Genomic DNA, 15,756 nt, shown 5'->3' with positions numbered 1-15,756 from the left:
TATAGATTAGATATAGATGATACAGAATAGACGTAGATATATGCCCCATGGTATGTGCTGCTAAGCTGCCTTTGATAGGACTCATGCCAAGCTAAGCTTGTACTCACACTTAGCACTGTAAAAGACCATACTCCTCATGCCTTTATTTTCAGGCAACACTCCATGTTTTCCAATACAATTATCTTTGAAAACCAAACAACCAAACATACTCCCCCAACTCAAAATTCTCTTTGTGTTTTGAAATTACCTTAGATATCTTTACTAAAAAGCTTTTGCACCAGGATCCTAAGGATTTGCAATAGCAAAAAAGAAAAAAAAAAAAAAAAAAGCCACCTTTGACTGGTCTTTTGTCACACTGGTGAGCTGCAGAAATTATTATGTTCCATTTTTTATAGAAACTACTTCCTGGGCCCATTTCACCACTCGCCCCCAGAACACCTCATGAGTTGACCCATACTCCCATGTTCATGCCACCTCTTGCTAGAAACACACCCACCTTTCCAAAACTCTTTTCTGCTGTTTTTGTTTTAGCTCTGGGCAAGCAGCAGGCTTAAGAAAACCCACTATGCTAGCAAAATATAAGTCCCCGGGGACCTAAAAACACCCTGTGTGCTGAGATCTCTGGCACTGGACACTGAGAGAGGGGCAGGCTCAGGGATCAGAAAAGGGAGAGGAAGCTCTCTCTCTATCATAATTGTATGGGATATGATTTACCACAGCATTTCTTTTCCAGTTTTATGCAAAACTCTGAATAACCTGTTCCAGAAAGGGACTTCTGACCTTAGCATCTGCTTGCATCAGTTTATAGTCATTTAACATTTTCAAGGTTAAGCAAAGGTTGCTGAGCATTTTTTTTTAATAAAGAATAGCATGTGAAAAATTCCCTTTTCATTTCTCATTTCACAAGTGAGCTTCAGCCACAGTCTTGATGCAACAGAAACCAGACACAGCAGAGACTCCTTTTAACACTACTCAAACTGAAATAGTGACTGAGAACTTAAACTCCAGTGTTACTCATGACTTCCATGTTTTATCTCTGAGGAGAAGTTTCTTTTCCTTGAACAGGGACCCTGCCCAGCACTGTACCAGTAAGCATGACACTATCAGTTGTCCATGCCTTGTAATATATGGGGGAAAGCAGATGCATACATAGACAAAAAACATAGGCTGCAGAATATAGAAAAAAATACATTCAGAAAATGCTCTACTCAAGACCAAATTCCTCTCTATTCCAAATCTTTACGTATTTTTATTTTTAAATAAATTATATCTAGGTGTTTTCACATTGATGAAGCTCATCCCATATGCAGAAAACTGAGCACAAGACACCTCACAGCTCCCTCACAAATGAGGGCAGCTGAGGAAGCCTTTATTCTTAGCCACAGCATCCTGGCCTCTAAAAGGCCACTAAAAGAACAAATTCCTGAGTCTCATGAACTCCTTGTGATAAGGCTCCTTCACAAATAAACTCCAGCAATACCAGTACCTGAAGCCATTTAAAATTTCACAACTTTGCTTCAGATCCCAGTGACCGGTACAATACCTGAGCAAGTTCAAGTGCTGCTGGCTCACGCTGCTGGTTGTGGACAGCTTGGTGCCAAGACTGAGGGTCCATGGTGGGGTCCCAGCCCAGGGCCCTGCCCAGCTCCTCACCCACTCCCAGCCAGCAGGCAGCTCTCCTCTCAGTGGGCATTTACAGCACACACAGATCTCCACAGCCAGGAAATCACTTTCATTGGGAAGAGCGAGGGAATGCCAAGCAGATACCTGAGCTTGCCCTTGTAAACTCCTTCACACAGAGAATGGCTCTCCTGCACCTCCATATCTGCTACTGCTGAGCTGGGGAACCACACTGTCTTTGTAACTGTATCTCTACAGGAGACAGGTTTACTTGTTAAAACAAAGATAGTGAAAGTTAAAGCTGAAACTGTCAAAGTCTTCCAGGAGTGGCGGAGGATCTCTCACTCTTTGGAAGAACTGCTCTGTCATTTAGCATAGCAATGCTTTCATGTTGTTTTTCTGCCACAAAACCTTCAGATGCACCCTGGTCCCTCAGCATCTGCAGGTGTCTGTCCATCTGTCTCCCTCCTACTTCAAGCATGAGATTTGTCACAAGTGTTTTGATGTCACGCACCCATTCTGGCCTTATGTATTCGTGGCAGAGTCTGAAAAATGACAGCTGTGAGATCAGGGTTAAATACAATTTCCTCTCCCTTCACCTGTTTTCCACTATCTGTTTGCATGGTGCTCAGGTTATTAATGGAACTGACATCCCTGCACAACTGAGTGAGCAGTAGCAGCAGCCAGATAACAAGGGAGAAGCTGACAGCAGCAATCTAACCCCAGAGATAAGAGATAAGCAAACATGCCATGGCTATTAGTTTCAACTCTGGCCAACGGAGAAGAACATCTCCTGTGGTTACTGATCAGGAAAGCCCAGTCTTCCTGTGAAGGTTAAATTAAATTCAGGATGTGATAGATTATTCTTAGAGTTCAAAAATTAAAGTTTGTGATGAGAAATAAATATTTGATGTAAAACGAATAAGAAAGAAAAGGGGATGTTAATCTGACAGAAAGTGAAGACCTATTTTTATTCAGAGAAAAGCATGGAACACTTCTACTCTAGAAGGAAAGTACCATTCTCTGTTTCTTCCAGGGGAGAAAATATTACTCTAAAAACTGGCATTTTCCAAACAGCTATCTCAGGAACGGTGCAGGAGTGGCAGCCTAAAAATCCTGGCCAAATTCCAAACTAGGTAAGTAGTGCAAACTTCAAATCCCTTACATCATTTCTGAGCAGCATCTACTTTCCTTCCAGCTTCCTACTGAGTTGTCCCCTTCTTTTCATATGTCCATGCACATGGTAAAAGGATTGGGCTGTTCAGCCTCAAGAAGGGATGACTGAGAGGGAGCCTCATCAATGTCTGTAAGTATCTGAAGGGAGAGTGTCAGAGGATGAAGCCTTTTGGAGGCTCTTCTCAGTGCTGCCAAGCAATAGGGCAAGAGGCAGAAACTGATGCACAGGAAGTTCTACCTGAACATGAGGAAGAACTTCTTTACTCTGGAGGTGACAGAACACTGGAAAAGATGCCCAGAGAGGGTGTGGAGTCTCCCCTGCTGGAGATGTTCAAGAACCATCTGGACACAATCTTGTGCCATGTGCTCTAGGACGCCCCTGATGAGCAGGGAGGTTGGACTAGATGACCCAGCCTGTGGTCCCCTCCCAGCCTGACCCATCCTGTGATTCTGTGAAAGATGAGTTAAACCAGGAAGATAAACCCCTAGTGATATATTTAATGCAAAATGGAATTGCAGACATGTTGGAAAAGAGTTAAAATGTGACTCTACCTTTTCCAAACTTCAACACATTTCAAGCTTCTGAGGAGATTTGCTCATTGCTCCCTGCAATGCAACTACTACAACGCAACAAAGCCGTCGAATTTTTTACATCCAGACAGAGACTACCCTAGTTTCAGAATGCTCACTTCCACAAAGGAGAAGCATGGCTAAGGTTTAATTGGCACTCAACAAAAGTACACTTTCTAATTTAAAAATGGCAAGGTTGTTTCCAGAATATCTGAATCAAACTTTCCGGTAAAACCAGTAAATTAGGAAGTCAGCAAAAGCCCATAGGCTTTTGAACAGGAATGAAGTGTCGAACTGCAATTAGAGCCTTTGGAAATTTCTCCCGCTTTTCTTAGCTCTTCTGAAGTATGTCTAGCAGTTCCTATGAGTGCTCTGAAGCAGTCTTACACTTTGTAAAGTTCTCTGACATCCTTGAAGCAAAGATATAAAGTCATCTTAAAGGAACGTGTAAAAGGTCTCTTGCGAGCTTTAGTTTAGAAACTCCATCCCTCTCTTTTACCAAGTGTTGTTCTATCAGTTTTGTGTTGGCTTTCATTCTAGAAAAAAGCCCATTGGAATCAGAGGCACTGAGTCTCAGGGCTGGTTCCTCTGTCATATTTTTGCATTAGTTTTCATAGGACGGGTCTGCAGACCCCACAAGACTCAAAAGGCATTTTTAATTTTTGCAGAGCACCCAGTAACCACTTTCAAGACTGGATGATTTGTCATCTTTGTGCAAAACTAGCTTGGCATTAAGCAAGATTAATTTCAGCTCCTGAAGCTGTGGTGCTCGGCCTTTTTGTCTGGGCTTGCCTCAGATCTCAATGAAATGTTATTTTTCAGAACTGTATCTAATGCATGTTTTGGACAGGCTATATGAAGAAAAGCAGGAGGCTCCATTCTCCCAGCATGTATTGTGGTGCCAATACTTTGCAGAAGCAAGAGTGAGCACAAAAAGAGAACAGGCAATGATGATTCTCTGATTTCTGCACTACCCTAACATAGGAGAAGATGACATTTTTCAGACAAGCAAAAAGACACTCTGAGGCAGTGGGACTCATTGCTTGGGAAGTTGTGGATGATGAAAATTGTCATGGGTTCAAAAAGTCATTAGACAAACTCAGAGCAGGAAAATATGCATAACTACGAAGACACCACTTCTGGCTCAGGAAGCAAGCGAGCTGCAGTTTGTAGAGGCCAGGAAAGGATAGTGGGAATGTGTCCCTTTATGCTCGCCCTGTCCTTAGGTTCATCTCTAAACATCTGCTACTGTTTGGCCACTGTCCGAAGCAGACACTGGACTCTGCTCTGAGCAGTACAGCTGTCATGGTTGTAGTGAAATGTGAAGAGAGGGAGACCATGGAGAACTGGGAAAGGGGGCAGGGGCTCAGATAACTGACTGCAGGGCTGGATAGGGCCAGCAAGTTCCAGCTGGGAAGTGAATGGCTACAGTAGGATAACCCATGAACACCTACCTCCTTTAAAGTACCTATACTTTGTTAAATCAGGGTTTGTACAGATGGCTCTTGATTTCCTAAGGGCTATTGGCCCAAATTACACTGTGTTGTCTAGGGAGGTTTGCTGGAGCTCTCTGAAGCAGCAGAACAAGCCCTGTAGGCTAAACAAAGGTACCTAACGCTGCCCAAGAGAGCCACCTATAGCTAGGCACAGTCCTGATATTTTCCTGTGTTCCTCTTGACTCAGTCTTCAGACTTGGAGAGATGTGAAGAAAACAAATGTTGCGTATACAACTTCCTTAGAAATAAAGCAAAGCAGCAGGCAAGCTAAGGAGCCAAATGATTGCACAGTGACCTTGGGATTTGTGCTCCATGACTTAAGGAGGTTAATAATGTTACAGAAAAATCTTACTAGAGGAAAAACAAGCTCTTTTTTGGCTTATCATCCATGCTTTAAAAATAGTACTGCAAAGCAAAAAAAAAAAAAAAAAAAAAAAACAAAAAAAAAAAACAAAACCCCAACTTCCAAATAGGAAGTTATTCTTGTGCCATAGCCTAACAGGATATTTTATAAGAGAATTGCAAACTTTAAGAAAAACATATTTTTTCAAGCCTCCAGCTAAAACCAAGCACAAAGGGCATTTTAGGAAGGAAAAAGAGTGATTAATAAAATAATGGTTCCTGTCCAGGAGTGGGAATAGTTTAACATGTCAGTGATGATCTTCCACTGAATTATCCTTTGAAGAGCAGAAGCAAGAAATTACCATTTCAAAGAAGTGAGCCCTCATCACACAAGTTACGTCAATGGAGTTTCAGTTGTGGGTTCTCCCTTTCCCCTGCGGCCCACCATGCCAAAACACAGCCGTCAATACCGTCTGGCTGCCATTGCTGGCTGCAATCTGCACCTTCCCTGTAAGGGAAACAAAAGGCTCTCGCTTCTCTCCCCCCACCCTGCAGTTCTGCTCAGAGGTTGTGACTGTGGCCATGGGCAACTCACAGAACACGCACTTGAAGAGTGTTGCCAGACACACCCTTGGAGCTGCACTCAGTTGAATAATTTCTCTGTTCTGCAAATGAGGGCAAAATATAATGACCCTTACAAAAGAGAGACTAAAAGGGCAAGAACCGAAACCTTTTTGAGGTGTTTGTTTGTTTGTTTATCAGAGCACTCCATTGAAAATTCGGGGGCTAGCAGACATACTTGAAGCAAATTTGAGATGATAGTCAAATACGGTACAATAAAGAAGGGCTTGAATAGAGCAGAGGGGCAAGGATAAGAGAAAAAAACCTCACAGCACAGAGCTGAGCGCTTCTCTCGGACTCAGAGCTTCTTTGGAAGCTGCGTGAGCTCCATCCAGAGAGCCAGGTGAGAACTGCATGTGAAGGCAGAGTCACCTAACCCTGTTAGAAACTTTTTTGGTAAGATTGGCTTTCAGATGGTCTGGTTTAAATTAATCTTTCGATCGCAGAAAGAAAGAAATGGAGGAAGGAGAGAGGTAAATTATTAGATGTTATCTCATTATATTCTTTTGTTACAAAAAGAGTGTCAAAGCTTAACTCCAAAGTATACAAGGGCTAAAGAGATTATTCTCATTTCAAGGCTGCAAGACAATTGTTCCCTGTGTCACATGGAGTAGTAGATTTGATCCTTTTAACATCAAATTAGTAGTGTCCCTTCTGACAGACACAAAGAGTCACAGACACAGTGATTAGATAAAGCTGACAAGCTGCCTAAAGCAAAATTCAAGAACAGTTTCTACCAGAGGGTCTTTTGTAAGTCCTTTGGAGGTCGATGGTTCCTTTGATTGCAAAGCATCAGGCTGACAGCAAGGTATACAAATTTGGCCTCAGCCAAGCACAAAAGAAAGGTGGGCATCAGTCAGAAAACAGGAAACAGAAAACACACCAAACAGTGAGTACCTGAATCAGAGAGAGGATTTGCAATTAATTCTCTTTCAAACCTGCCGTGTCCTTTACATTACAATGTTGTCATCTAAAGATACAATCACCACAAGGCTCTCTATGCTCATTGTCCAGACACCCAGATCCCACAGTGACCCTATTCTTCCTTCAGGAAATGAGTAAAAAATTTGTTAATGACCCAAATATGCCTGAAATTAAAGAAAAACTTAAGGCAAATTAAATAGATCACATGGATCAGGCCCAGAAAACAAAACCACCATCAGGTTTCTGCAATTAATTTCTTTTCAGAGAATGTGAACATTTCAAGAATGTGATGCAATTAAAAAAACAGAGGAAGAGCAAGATATCTGAATCACAGTCATTTCCATGTAGGATACAGTTCTGCCATGGAACTTAGGGCAGAAGCTCCAATCTGCACTACTATAAGGGACAACGTAACAGTTACTGATGAAAACATAAAAGACCAAAACATCCTTTACCTAACTAATAGCTTCCTTTCTTTACTTAATTGATAGACTAGAATTAGAACATTTTGGTTGGAAGGAACCTACAAGGAATATTTTATCCAATGGCCAGATGACCTCAGAGTGACCAAAAGTTAAAGCACATTGTTAAGGGCATTGTCCAAATGCCTCTTAAACACAAGCTTGGGCCATCGACCACCTCTCCAGGAAGCCTGTTCCAGTGTTTGACCACCCACTCAGTAAGGAAATGCTTCCTAATCTTCAGCCCAAACTCCCTGATGAAGTAGCTTTTAACTGCTCCCACACATGCTGTCACTGGATCCAGGGAGATGAGATCAGCACATCCCTCTCCACTTCCCCACTTTAGGAAGCTGTAGAGGTGGCCCCTCAGCCTCGTTTTCTCCAAAGCAGACAGCCTCAAAGTCCCCAGCTGTTCCTCACAGGACACTCCTTCCAGCCCTTTCACCGGTCTTGTTGCCCTCCCTTGGATGCCTTAAGGGACCTCCAGATTCTTTTTAAGTGTAGGGGCCCAGAACAACACACAGCACTCCAGGTGAGGCCACACCAACGCTGAACACAGCTGCCCTGCACCCTCTCTCTTCCAATTTATACTTGGTTCCTGGTGTTTTTCCATCCTGGGTGAAGAGTCCAGCATGTGGATGACATTTATTGACAAAGAAATGCAACTTCTACCGATTTCTGTAACAAACTAATACTGCGGGGCTTTCAATCTCCCTCATAGAATTCATGCTGTCTGCGCTGCTTTATTAAAGCCTAAGTATTGAAAAAGTAACAGCAGAAAGTGCTAGGCTCATGAGATTTAATTGAACAGAGTAACAGATTTTGAAGGTTCTGTTGTATTATAAACCTTTGATTTCCCCAGTGAATTTTCTGACCCTACATGTAATGAATCTGTTTCTTGAACTAAAAACATGCTCATCCAAGAGTTCCAGGACAAATTGAATATCATTAACAATAAATAATATTTAATAAATATGCACACACTCCATGTCTGGAAATCTACCAAATGTCTTTCTAGACTCTTTCCTTCCAGCCAAGTAGCTATTTCTGTGCATCTGAACTTAAACTTGTAGTCATAAGTCCTATCACGTAATTGTTGCTGCAGTATCTAAGGCATTACATAACACTTGTCTCCTACAAGTTTGACCTGGTTCTTATGTCAGCAAACTATGAAATGGTTTTTCAGTTCAGTGAGAATGATTTTAAACCACTGGCTATTCATTTGATAGTACTATGGCTTGTAGCATTATTTTTGTTGTACTTATGGAATTTAGTTTGTCATGCATTGTTCAGCCCAGACTCACCCCACTAATTTCAGAACCTTCAATTACACGTCTAAATTGGGAGCAAAGTGGCATATGCTTCCAAAATGTGTCAACAGAGGGAAAGAGCCATCTCTACCTGCCAAAGATCTAGCCTGCCTTCTGATGAAAACCCTCCTTAAAACAGGAAAGGGAGAGCTTTTTTAGGGAATTTTGGCAATGTTTGTATTGTTTCCCTGCTGAAAGGCAGGTAGCAAATTCTGAACAAAATCACTAAGCAGGTTGTTATATAGAAGTATCTTTATTAAGGAAATCATTAGAAAATCTTCCTGCTCTTATTTTGCATCAATTTTAACAAATATCTAAATTACAGATAATTATATTTCTAATGGTATTTCTAGTAAAAAAAAAGTGTAACAGCCAATAAGAAGTAATAACTGCAGCCCATTTACCACCAGGTTAGCAGGAAATAAATGTCATTTTACTACTGTTCTCTTGCTATAGAGTTTATTGGTGCATTTATGCAGCTCTATTTCATTTCCGCATATATGAAGAGCACTGCTGTATAAAATGTAAATGGACTGCATATGGAATTTAAATCTTTCCAATGATAAAATAGCTCAACAGCTTTTTCATTAGAATTACTAAAAAACTTTGAAGGCCATATTTGCTTTTAAATCAAAACACTGCTATTTTTATTCAAGCACAGAGAGCAGGAACAGTTCAGCTGCACTTGCCTGTCAGTTTATTCAAAGAGGGTGCTTACTGATTCACTGATATCCAATTGCCTCAACAAATAAGGACACAGACCTACACAACACTCTCCACTTGTCTTTTTATATGCCCCCTCCAATTGCTGCTCCGGGGACAGAGCTCTGCATCTGGACAGCCTTCCCTTCCACTCACCACATGCTGTAAAAATGGGAATAGAGTGGAAAGGCTTTGAGTACATCCTCCTGCCTTCACCTTTACCTCTTGCCTTTTATTGTGACTATCTGAGAACAATCAGGACCAGTAATGCCATCTTTGGTTATCACACTTCATAACTGGCATTATTCTGTCAGGAAATGGATGTTCAGCTGGGATCACCATTACACTCTCAAAAGACAGCTCTCAAGTTAGGCCTCCCACCACAACACTGGAAAAACTATGAAACCTGAATTATTCTCATATTCCCTTCTAGTTGGATCCTCCATTTTCACAGCAAACACCCGGAGCTGTCACAGGTGTTTTAGACACTGTTTTCTGTCTGTAGATTCGTGTGTCCCTGAGATCCTAGTCAAGGTGAAAACTTTGTCAAGAAAAGTCAAATATGAAATAAGCTCATAGTCTACATCAGCCAGAGCTAGAGAGGGAAAGGTGGAAAGAAGTGAAGAAGAACAAGGTAATAAAAATAACTTCTGCAAAGAAGCAGGAGCTCAGATGGCTCGGGTTCCAGAAAAACAAATGTGGCATGCGTCCCTTCTCTAACAAAATGATGAGTAGGTAGCTGGAACTGCGAGTGCAGTCCATGACATACTGTTATCACTCAAGTCAAATTTTATTTTAACAGGATTTTACTCATTCAACATTTATATTTGTTACCTTCTCATGAGCTTTTCTTTTTGTTTCAGAGTCCATCCAGTCATTTTCCTTTTCTAGCATGTCAATAAAAGCCCAGCGAATTCCTTCAATCAACTCCTCCATCTGCAAAACATTTAGTAAATCCCTCCCCAGTAAGATATATCATAGCAGAAAGAAAAGGTTTGGTGTACATAGGAGTGATAGACTTGGTTAGACCACAAATGATTTCAAATCAGGTGGTATCAGCTGTCCTTTCTTGAAGGCTAATTTCTGCTTTCTCTGGTACTGAGACACTTCTTCTGAGGGTAAGTTTCTTTCCATCTTCTTTCCCTTCTGGTGTAGCACAGACCCTGTTCACTGCTGATCATTTCATGTCATATTTGTGAGAATACCCATCTTGAAATCATAAATCATAAATCACTGAGAGATTTGCAGTCCTTTGGGGAGATTTCTGACCCTCCGGTTCTAGATCGCTGGCCCATGCAGAAGGAGCCAGCCAAAAGGCATTTGCACAAATAAAGCCTTTTCTGCAGAGAGAAGGTCCGTGGCCTGGTTTGGTTTATGTGAGACTGAGACATGCCTTATTAATACTGCCAAAGAACTGAATTTGGGCTGACAGCACCATGATCCAAATACAAAGCAGTATCCAAATATTTAGCCTGTATTTAGCTGCATTTGTGAAGCACTGCTACCCTTTACTGCAGGGGTGGAGGCCCTGGCTCACACCACTGAGCAGCCTTAACTGCTTCTGTGGTCCTGGACCACCAGTGACAGCTGGGATCTGTGCAAAACTGGGAAAACCCACAACTACTTCAGCTTGGCTGCTTCTTCAGACACCTCTGCAAAGCCAAGACCACATCTCAAGCAAGTAAAAAATAATAATAATAGACTGTTCAGTGAGTATGCACACTAAGAAAATCCTGAAATTACAGAAAATAAGAAATCTAATGGCTAAGATATGGATTATACGAGTCAAGAGCCCTCATTCCTATGGATCTGTCTGGCAGCCCAGAAAGGTGTACGCTACCAGCTGCCACTATTTGCACCAGCAGATGAGCCCCGTGACAGATAGCCATGGGGAATACTGTGAGGGTGAGGCAATGAGGGGGATCCAGCCATTGCCTGAGTCTTTTAGCACATACAAGGGTTAAGACAGCACAAGACATGACAGATACCCATTAGATGAAGACTTATTGGAACTTTGTGCTATCAATTATGTTACATTTAAAAATAATGAAAATGTCAAGAAGCAGAGATTTATATAATCTTATTCTATAAATTTAGTAGATCTGAAATGTCATTAAAAGTGGGGACTAAACTCTCAAAAGTAACATTACTTTTAGGTAAATTGTCATTAATGTATCAGATCTGTATTTTAATCTGGAATTGTCCTTTATTTGTGGTGCAGTCAGAAAAAACGTAGCAAAGTTCCTGGATTATTAATTTTTTCCTACCCTTTTCAAAAAACATTTTCTTATTTTTAGAGGCTCCAGGGTCAACTAGAGCAGGTCTAGCATTAAATAGGACTAAAGAGTGAACATTCACAGTATTCACTGCATCCCAGGAAACAGGGTAACTTAAAGATATTGATGACAGAGCACTGACTCAATTAACTTTGTGCACTAATGAGGTGAACTCCCTGTATTTGGAGGTTACAAGTTCAAACGCAAGCTCTGCAGCTGGGCCCTGGTGTATACTTAGGCTTTATGCAGCAGCTGTGGCTGCAGGGGGCAGGGGGAGAAACCCATTCCTGCTATCAAAGTTATTACTGAAACTGCTCAGGCGTATCTGTAAGAAACACTGCAGGCACTCTGAGTGAGAAGCAGTGCTATATTTAGACGCAAATAATGTCTTTCTTGATAAAAGAAGAGAAGTATCTAAGGTATGAAACATCAATCACAAAACATGGCGGGGGGGAAAGAATCCATATTATCCATAACTCAGGATTTGCTTATCATAGACAGATATATGCCATAAGCTAAAAAAAAAAAGAAAAAAAAAAAAACACCTGTACGAATAAGAGTGCTTTACTCACATGCTTTCTTACTGCTTAAAAAAGAGAAATAGAACTGAAAACCAGTGGAATGAAAATGATAACACCACAAACTATTAACTTGAAAAGCACACTTCTAAATGAAATGCAATGAATTCCACCTGTATGTAATTTTATCTCCATGGGCTGTTCATTTTTTAAGACTGAATGTTGTGACCTACACTATGAATTTTATATGCATTTCTCACTATGGATGCTACTGTGAATTCAGACTTGATAATTTTCCAAAGCTTTGGTCTAAAAGGAACGTGCACACTAAGAAACATTCTAATTAGGTCACATTTCAATAGAAACCATTCTCTGCTCTATCTGCTTCTCATAATTTTTCCTCAAATAAACAAATATGAAAATATGTCCATTCCCTCCATAAAGTGTACATTTCTTATACTCCTACTCTTCCCACTTATCCTGTGCAGGATAATACACTGCATATGCCTGGCATATTTTTGCCACAAAATGGCCAAATAGCACATTACAAACTGGATCAAGAAGAAGGAGATTGAAAAGCTGGATCTTAGAGAGGAAACTCTAGGTGAAGGCAGATATGAAAAGAAATGCAGAACCTAAGAGGGAAACAGACTACAAAGATTTGGACAAGCCAAATAAGTGTGTGCTTTCTAAAATGGAATCTTTCCCTGAGAAAGCAGTCAAAGTAGATAAAATAAAACAGATAGGCTACTGAGCCAGGGCATTGCAGGGCTTTCACAGAGCTGTTGCTCCCAGCACAGGGTGCTATTTCACATTTCCTAAACAGTTGTGCCCTTCCCGCATGGAGTGCTAAGTTCAATGACTAAATGAGTTAATTTAAAACTGATTATTGTTGGAAAAATCAATGGCTGTAAAAGCAGATATTGGAAAACCTTATAAGAAAAACATGAACTGAAACTAAGTCATAAATTATTGTGAAGGGTAATTAATTATTTGAATATGTTTTTGAGAGAAGTGATAACATAGCTATTGTTGAAATTTTAGAATGAGGATTAACATCTCTCTGGACTGAATGGTATGGAAAAATACTTCCTTTCACTGATCAGCAGAAAAGATTTGAATCACAGATATAAACTCTCGCTACACGGCTCTAAGCTTCCCTTAACTTGGGTCAGACATCAGTTACATGTTTCTTGCTTAGATTACAGGTGTAGGAGTCACAGCTTTCAAAGAGTAGTCCTAAAGCAGAGAAATCTCAACCAATTTTTTGACTAGTCAGTAAAAACTTTACTATCATGAATTATACTAGCTATACTGAACCATTTCTCATCAATACCCCTCACTCTGTTCCTGCACAGCCTGCCTGTCACTATTTACATATATTAATTAACAGCATTCAACTTGGTTTTGAACTGGCTGCTTATTTGTCTGAAGGACTGCAGATAGAAAGAAGGGGCAATGCCCAAATGGGCAGAAAGGTAACAATTCTTTAAATTCATTCAATTTTCTCCTTGTGTGTTTTTCTTTTTTTGTTTTGGTTTGGGTTTTTTGTTTATTCAATTAAAACATTTTTAAGAATTTTATCTCTTTCTAAACATTTTCTAACATCAGAGGCAATTTGTGAGGACGAAATTTCCAGACAGAGACTAAAGAGGACTCACCATCTCTTTCTTGTCTTCTTGAAAATGGGCTTTCACAAACATCTTACCCACAACGTAGGGGAGGGCATTTTCTACAAGGTCCACACATTTATCCCACTGAGGCAGCAAAGTTGTAGTCCCATGGATCACCTGTTGACAGGGACCGGTATTAGGCCATAACATCATACTCTTGAAGAAGAACCCACATGCAGTATAGGCCAAAGCATATTTGTCAAATAGCCACCAAAAGGAAACAATAATGATGCTCTACAGCTATTTCTATTTTCATCCAATGCTATGACAAGTACTTTGAACACCACAAAATAGCTGTAAGATTTTAAACTTAAGAACAGTACAATGGTAACAGTGACTTAGAGAGACTAGGCTTAGAGGGTTAGTGCTAACTTTGGACTACTCTTGGTGTTCTGTGTTAAGTAGAGAGATAATTTCCTCTAAAAAAATCTTGCTGTGAGATAGCTCCTGAAAACATTTGCCTCTCCTCTGACAGGGTAAGAGGCCTAGGGAGATTGTCCTCATGAAAATTGGGTTAGTCCTTATGAAACACCTCCGACAGAGCCCTCCATTGCCACAAACTAATGACATCTAACGCAGTTAGGGATATGTCCACACCTTCTTGTCATTTACTTGTCCAGCTACTTTTACCATAGTTTGTGTCAAATAGTTGCTTTCAGTTCCTTTTCCAAACAGAGCATTTTCAGGAGAAAAGAGGTTTGAATCATCAAGAACACTGAATATGTTTGTCTCCCCCCATCCCCCCAAAAATTAAAAAAATCATTCTATGTTGCAGTGGAAAGATGTTGGTAGAACAACTGACGTATTTTACTAAAGAAATGGTCATTAAAAAGGCTCTGACGATGCCACCATAAATGAGCTTCAAAAGAAACAGTCAAGAATGGTCAACACACCAAGGAACAAGGCAAAACAGAACTCAAGATCATTCGCTCTCTTGGTTTCTGTTTCTCACAGGAAGAACGCTGTTACTGTGGGTAGTTACCCAGCTAACATTACATTGCTCATCAAGATGTAGTTCATCTAAAAAAACCCTACACACAACAAGATACAAGATGGGTCCATGTGAGCCATAAGCAGTGCTGACCTAAGAAACTTTTGTTATTTTCAAGGTTCAAAGTGTTCTCTTGCCACTTAAGGAACTTCTTAAGCTTTTCCACAGAGAACAAACACAATCCCAGTCCAACAGTTAACACCTGTCAGCTGTGTAAAGGCAGAGTATAGTCAGCATCAGACCAGATCAGGTGGGATAGGGATTTTGGCCTCTCACAGATTATACAAGCCTCTTAAGCACCAATTTTGCAGTTTCTGAACCCCTTCTTTTTCCCATTATTCTCTTCCTTTGAGCACAAGATTAAATATCCAGCAAAACTGAAGGGTTTGGATTTGTCTTTTTCCAATAGGAAAAGATTTCATTGGAAAATTCCAGAGCAGCTTAACCCTCAGCTATTGAAGGTGAGATATTTTCGTCATTCAAAGATTGATTTTCCCTATCATATTATCTGTAATTAAGCATAATCAATGACTCACACTTAAATACATCAGAGAATTGCATTTTCAAATGTTTTTTATTAATACTGTATGTGCAGTAATAGATTTTCGATGGCAGAGAGTACATTGCTTCTATAAGAAAACCCTATTAGTCAAACCAATACCTAATAAGGTGATATTTTTTCTAAACAGAGGCAAATTTGACAATCAACTCCTTTTCCAAATTCTTCAACCTTTATACAAAACACAACACTCAAAAAAAGATAAGAAAAAAAGAGAAGAAAATTTCTCTCTGGGGTCAGAGTAAATCTGCAATGGATCTTTTTCCTGATGCAGGGGGAAGAAGGGGAGTTATGGCATTAGTCATCAGAGCTTGAAATTCCTTCCAAAAGCTCTGAGTATGCATCAGCCATAGAAAGAGTCAGGAGACAGAGCTGGCTTTTAGACTGTGACATACTAGTATTACAACATAATAATTATCATTATTTTGAGGGAGGCTTGACTGTAAGGAGGATATAAAGGCAGCACAGGCTGTGAGACCAATAAAAATAGAGCTGAGAGGAATAGATTATATCTCAC

At 40.4% G+C, this 15,756-nt stretch overlaps 1 protein-coding gene across 1 annotated transcript in view; it reads right to left on the bottom strand.

Annotated features, from left to right (window-relative positions):
- PHEX (phosphate regulating endopeptidase homolog X-linked) overlaps positions 1 to 15,756 on the bottom strand; it is a 97,106-nt gene that overhangs the window by 40,199 nt on the left and 41,151 nt on the right. Inside the window, exons 11-12 of the mRNA XM_010394496.4 lie at positions 13,678 to 13,806; positions 10,057 to 10,158 (exon numbers count right to left, since the gene is read on the bottom strand). Of these exons, the coding sequence (XP_010392798.1) occupies positions 10,057 to 10,158; positions 13,678 to 13,806 (231 nt within the window). The remainder of the gene's footprint in view (positions 1 to 10,056; positions 10,159 to 13,677; positions 13,807 to 15,756) is intronic.

Source organism: Corvus cornix, chromosome 1, assembly GCF_000738735.6.
Source record: "Corvus cornix cornix isolate S_Up_H32 chromosome 1, ASM73873v5, whole genome shotgun sequence".
NCBI lineage: Eukaryota > Metazoa > Chordata > Aves > Passeriformes > Corvidae > Corvus > Corvus cornix.
This window is presented reverse-complemented; position numbering and strand designations above follow the sequence as displayed.